This window comes from Entamoeba histolytica, genomic scaffold (genome assembly GCF_000208925.1).
Source record: "Entamoeba histolytica HM-1:IMSS scf_1104750517335 genomic scaffold, whole genome shotgun sequence".
NCBI lineage: Eukaryota > Evosea > Mastigamoebida > Endamoebidae > Entamoeba > Entamoeba histolytica.
In genome coordinates this window covers 174,709-181,222 of record NW_001914865.1, presented here as the reverse complement: position 1 = coordinate 181,222, position 6,514 = coordinate 174,709, and the positions used below count along the sequence as shown (strand labels likewise).

The window sequence follows — 6,514 nt, the reverse complement described above, 5'->3', positions numbered from 1 at the left end:
GGTGAATTAGCTGAACTACCAAGAATAACTAATGATAATCCTTATAAATATCTTGGTATTGAAATAGGAGATAAAATAAATATTAATAAATATTGTACAAGAATATTAAATGATATATCTTCTATTTTATCATCATTAAATACTATGAAATATAACACTCTCATTACAATAAGAAAGATTAATAGTGATATAATCTCCAAATTAAGATATTGATTCAGTATTGTCACATGGAAACTAGGAGAATTGGAGAAGATAGACAAACAAATAAGAAAATCATTGATACAACTCCAATTATACAGTAGAAACATTCCCAAAAAGTAGATTATATATTAAAATAAATGAATTGGGAATAGGATTAATGTCAGCAAGAGATGAATGTCGTATTGAATTACTAAGAGTATATTTAAAATAAAAATATCAAACACAGGAATAGGAGAAATGATAGAAACAATAAAAGAAAATTCAAATTGAATAATTAAAAGAATGAAGAAAACATTTTGTAAGAAGATTAATTTTAATGAATTAATGAATATAATAGAATTAAATGAAAGAAAGCACAATGTAAAGAAAGTATTTGAATGGGTAAATAATGAATTAAATGATAGATATTTAAGTGAATGGAAAGAAAAGAAATGTGATGAATATATAATATGTGCAAATGGCACTTTCAATGATAAGAAATTAACAGTAGCCACATGGAGGTCATTAAATATAAAAAGAAATGCATTCCTCAAAGTAGTAAAGATGCAAGAATGAGTAACTATGACAGGAAATATTAAATCTAAAATAATCCAAAATGATGATTTAAAATATTGTAAACATTGTCATAACACTATTGCATCTATTAGTCATATATTGTTAGGATGTAATGAAAAAGAATCAAATATTAAAACATGATTATGTTTGTAAACAAATATTTAAACACGTATTAATTACAAATTTTAATGATTTTGATGCAATTGATTTTAATAATCCTCAAAAATGTATTAATAATGATAAAATAGTCATAACTTACAATAAAGATTTATTGGTTAGTGACAATTCATTTCCATGCTAGAAGATAAGATATATATTATCAAAATATGAAAGAAAAGAAAGGATATATTATAGATGTTGTTTTATGTCAAGATATGAATATAGAATTAAATTATATTCATAAAATAAACAAATACAGAGAATTACAAGAGAAAATAAGAATTAATAGAGAATTAATATATTTTGAAATTATACCTGTTATATTATCAATAAATTGTTTAATTCACAAAGAGTCTATAAGAAGATTAAAATCACTGAAATTAAATTTAGACTTCACCAAAATCCTACGAACAATTATTATAAAAAATATGAAAGACTTAATGTTTTACACTTTCAATTCTGGCAGCACATTAGAAGAAGAACAATCTAATGTGAGCGTGCTAGAAATGAACTCTATTACACCAATAGAGTATATTGAAGAAAATGAAACGATCACTTCTCAATACTCATAATATTCAATTATGGATCTCTCTATTAATTGACCATTTTTGACATTGTTTTGTCTTTGTTTCTGTCTTACTTTCTTTAGAATTATGTATTCTATCAATTCATAAAGTCAAAGAATGATTTTACTCTACTCTTATTCATACTACCATATTTTTGGTATGAATAATAAAATGATATAACTATCTGTTATAATAAAAAGAAAATACCAGTGTTGAGAGAAGTTTATTTTTTGGATTTTAGTTTTTATCTTATTACCTCATTATTATTATAGTTATTCTGCTTAACTATATTTATAGGTTTGTCTCTAAAATGATATGGATTATTTTGATTATTTTGATTATTTTGATTATTAATTAAACTATCAATAAAATAATTAAACTAACATTTAAATAATGGAATGAATGAAAATTATTATTCTAATACGTCAATACACATTTAAAATAACACAAAATATGTTGAGAATAAATATAAATAATAAATAAAATATGAGATTCTAAATGAGGCAAATATTCATACTAACAAAATAAAATCCGTATAAATAATATTTAATGAGGAAATACCAATTCACTAATAGTCTCATAAAAATTACATAAAAATACCTTTTTAATTGAAAACAGAATAAAAAATTAAAATAAATCACGTAAAAATAATACATAACCATTTTCAAAATAAGAGAGTATTAATTAACGACATTTTTAAACTTTTTTTAAAAATAAGAAAAGAAATTCAAGAAATATAAAAATAAAGAGTATTTAAGTAAATAAAACAATTTATAAAATTTAGACAATAAATAAAACAAAAAATCTCTTTATTGACTAACTTTTTAAATTAATGTGAAAGTTGTTTTAAATAAAAATGTTTTTAGTCAGTTTGAACCAGATCCCAATGGTGTAACATAATTTTTTGGACAGCATAAATTGCATTCTTTTTCACATCTGGTTGTTCAGAACTAGTTAATTGTAATAAATCTAATTTAATACCTAAGTCATTCATTATTTTTCTTCCAAGAGGATGATAACGAGCAACTTCTCCTAAATCAAAACAAGCTACAGAAACACAAACAGGATCAGCAGACTTATCATTAATAACACCTTTTAACTTTCTTACTAAAGCCCAATTTTCAAGTTCAAAATGAGTAACATTTTCAGTCCAAAATTGTTCTGAACGATGCATTGGACTCCATCTCATTCTTCCAGATTTTAATTCATCCAAATAACATTCCATACTAGAAGTTTCAGTTACTTTTTTTTCTACTATTTCATTAATTTCTTGTAACATTTCAACAATATCATTATCAGAGAATGTACGACTTAATAACATGGGAATAATTAAATTAAATTCATGTTGTACTAATAAACGAACATACCAATCAACATTTAGAAGATTATGAATAATTAAGAGAACTATTCTAATTAATTTCTCTATTTTAATTTTTAATAATACATTTGCAAATATTTGAATAAAATTCTCAGGAAAATCATGTTCTACTAATTTTTCATCAAATGATTGTAACCAAACAATATGAAATAAACTATAAAGAAGTTCATTATCTTGCGTAGCAACAATTTTATCATGAACTTCTAATAAGAAATTTAATGGAATTTCTTTACTAAATACTGTCCTATATGGTTCTTTATTTAATAAAATATATAAAGACCAATTAAATAAATGAAGCGGTTGATAAGTAAAACGAGTTGGATTAGCAATTGAATAAATTTCACGAATAACTTGGAAATAATCACCCATTATTAATACAAAATCATTAAAAGTACCACACCGAGTAGTAAGAATAGTAAAAACTTCAATACTGGCTTTCAGAATTGTAAGGTTTTCTGTTTTCATTTGTCTAATTAAACGGGTACATAATTCAATAGTTAATTGAATATCAATTTCACTAATTAATGGAATTCTATTGATATCAGCATTAATAAAATCATCAAATAACAATGTTGTATTTTCAATAACACCTGGATGTTCTGATTGATTTAATAAAATATAGAATATTTCTATTAACGATTTTAAATCTACTTCATTCATTATTCTTGCTCGTTCTTCTGGAGCTTGTCTAAGATATAAACTTAGTACTGCTCTTTTTTCATCTGATAAGTTAGAATTATTGTTTATAGCATTATTTAATGTATCTTCTTTAAAGACTTCGTTGTTTGGTGGAATAACTAATGCAGGTGAGACAAACATATTTACCTGTTTTCTTAGTTTTTTCTACCTTTTTTTTATTAATAACAATACATTATTATTTTCATCTTTTTACCGCTTTTCTCAGGGTTTTTTCTCTGTGTTTTTGTTTCCACAAAATTAGTTTGCATTTCATTATTTACTAAATAACTTATCATTTTATTATATTTATTTTATTATTTTATTATTTATTAACTATTACTATCCTTTTGATTTTTGTTTCATCATTTCTTGTTTTTGTTCTTATTGCCTGAAAAAATCAAAAAAAAAGAAAATCACAAAAATGAAACAGTAAATTGAATTGTTCATGTACATATTTATTTCTTTATGTGATTATTCTTATTGTGATGGATGAACAAAAGAATTCCAAGAAGGAGATGTAGTCATATTAAAAGATGGTTCAGGAATTCCAAAATCAAGTGGATCAGAACTACTTAATATATAATCAATATCATTAGTATCAACTTCTTCTTTGTCATCAAATAAATCAACAGAGACATGTTGTTCTTCTAAATAAAAATTTGTAGGATCAGTTTGATATTTTTCTAATGAACTTCTATAATAAAACAATTTATCTTTAAACCAATTTTGAATATCAGTAATAATTTCTTCTTTAACCAATTTTGGAGGATTGGCATTAAAATATATATAAGAAGAATGATAAAAAATATAGTCAATCAATGCATGAGCAAATAACAAAAATAATGTTGCATTTTCTCTTTGTGATAATAATACACAACCACCAATTAAACTTTCAACTAAATCTCCTTTTTTTTTCTTTTCAAATGTTTTTGTATCTCCCAAATGTAAAAGGTCAAAAATTTCTCCTAAAGTTTGATTTTTAACTGTGTGGATTCTTAATCCACTATACATCTCAAAAGGTATTTGTTCATACTTTCGTAGAAATTTTAATACTAAAGATGATGCTCGTTCTTCAAGATAGGAATCTCCATAAAATTCATTTTTTTCATATTCTTGGTCTTGGCTAGAGTATGCTTGGTTTAATTGTAATAAATCATACAAAGGATCTGCTTTCATTAAATTAAGAATTGAAGATAATACATCAAATGCAGTATATTGCATTGCATTGTGTAATGTAGTTGAGCTCATAAATTTCTATAAAACAAGTTCTAAAAAGGAAAAATTTGTTATGAGTCTTTTCTTTTTAATTTTTAAGATTTTTCCAAATAATAATCATTGAATCTAATAATTTATATTTTGTTTTTTATTCATTGTATAACTTCACAACTTAATAAAAATACACTTCAAAAATCGTTAATTTATTGTTTTTAGTATTGATATTGATAAGACAGTACATTGTAATGTTGACAAGAAATAGTTTTTTTTAAAAGTATAATATGTAATGTGGTATTAAAATAAAAAGAAAATTCTTCAAGTTGGTGTAGTTGAAGTAATAAAGTTTCAGTTCAATTGGTTTAAATAGATTTATTAGTTTTGTGTTTAACATTAATTCAAAAAAAAAATATATATATAACAAGAAATTACTGTATTTTATCTTAGTCTTTTATTGTTAATGGAAGATGATTTTAATTGATTCATTAAATATGGATTTTACTTAGTTAAATAGAAATATTAAATAATCACATGAAAATTCTTATAAATTAATGGGAAATAATTTTTGAAATCTAAATGATATTTCAGTGGTATTACCAAAGAAAGAGTTATAGTGAAAATAACTCTAATGAAGAGTATAGATTATAAATTTATCTTCTAAATAATTACTTTAATTTATTTAATTTTTATTGTGAAGTAATTATTGTGTTTTTAATTGTTTTTTCATAATAAAAATTTGATTTTTATAATACAAAATTAACATTTCAATTTTATAGAAAAAGAATTATTTTCTTTTTTATTATCATTGATTCTCTCTAATAACTCAATAAAAGAATTGAAATTTTAATGTAACACAATTTATGATAGTTCAATTGAATAAAAATAAATTCTCTTTTTTTAAAAAAAGTATTTATTTTTGTTCTTCAAATACAAAGAAATATGTTTGTTTATTAGAAAATAAATAAGAATAACGAAATTAACAATAAAATTAAATACAAAAAAATAATAAATAGTATAATTATCTTTAAAAATTAAAAGATATTATAAAAAAGTATTTTAAGAATTACTATTTAAAGTCTTTTAATTCTACAAATTGTTGATTTATTTTCATATTTTTAATAAAAACATTGAACTTAAAAAAGAGTTAATTGAATGTCTTTTAATTATAAAACACCAAATGGAATAATTTTTATTGAAGGAAATGTAGTTAGTTTCAAACCAGAAGAAGGGGATAAAAGTGAAATAAAAATTCAAAGTAATATTTCTGCTTCAGTATTAATTGGTGATTTTCCAATGTATGTAGTTGTTGGATGTGATGATGGAAATGTTATTTCAATTGAATTTCCAAGTTGTTCTCAAACTGTTATTACTCGTAATCAATTAGCCAAAGTAAAAAGTATATCAGCATTTCCTGATACTCATCGTTATTTAACTTTAACAGTTGATGATCAAGGATCAGTATTAGTTTATGATCATTTATATAATAAAAAAGTTATTTATTCTCCACCATTACCATCTCAAATTATTTCTGTTGAATATTTTTATCCATTATGTGTTATGTTACTTTCTTATGCAGATGGAAGAAGTTTTGTTTGGTCTCTTGATACTGGTTCATTACTTTCAACTCTTCAATATTCTGTTCCTCAAGACAGAATTAAATCAACTATAGTTTATCAAACAATTTAAATCCATTTGTTTAGCACTTCATCTGTTTACTGTTTTGATATCAAAAGAAATTATTTCTCTAATACTAATAATTTACTTA

The 6,514-nt window shown here is 22.7% G+C and overlaps 3 protein-coding genes across 3 annotated transcripts, besides 1 other annotated feature; 1 reads left to right on the top strand and 2 right to left on the bottom strand.

Annotated features, from left to right (window-relative positions):
* Positions 1 to 1,525: a repeat region.
* Positions 1,526 to 2,343: 818 nt separating this feature from the next.
* EHI_068750 (vacuolar ATP synthase subunit H, putative) lies at positions 2,344 to 3,678 on the bottom strand (the record flags this gene model as incomplete). Its single annotated transcript, XM_645407.1, has 1 exon — positions 2,344 to 3,678. The coding sequence occupies one exon, from the start codon at positions 3,676 to 3,678 to the stop codon at positions 2,344 to 2,346; it is 1,335 nt and encodes a 444-aa protein (XP_650499.1).
* A 336-nt stretch (positions 3,679 to 4,014) lies between these two features.
* EHI_068740 (uncharacterized protein) lies at positions 4,015 to 4,785 on the bottom strand (the record flags this gene model as incomplete). The annotated part of the gene is made up of 1 exon (XM_645408.1): positions 4,015 to 4,785. The coding sequence occupies one exon, from the start codon at positions 4,783 to 4,785 to the stop codon at positions 4,015 to 4,017; it is 771 nt and encodes a 256-aa protein (XP_650500.1).
* Positions 4,786 to 5,901: 1,116 nt separating this feature from the next.
* EHI_068730 (uncharacterized protein) lies at positions 5,902 to 6,435 on the top strand (the record flags this gene model as incomplete). Its single annotated transcript, XM_645409.1, has 1 exon — positions 5,902 to 6,435. The coding sequence occupies one exon, from the start codon at positions 5,902 to 5,904 to the stop codon at positions 6,433 to 6,435; it is 534 nt and encodes a 177-aa protein (XP_650501.1).
* Positions 6,436 to 6,514: the final 79 nt, after the last annotated feature.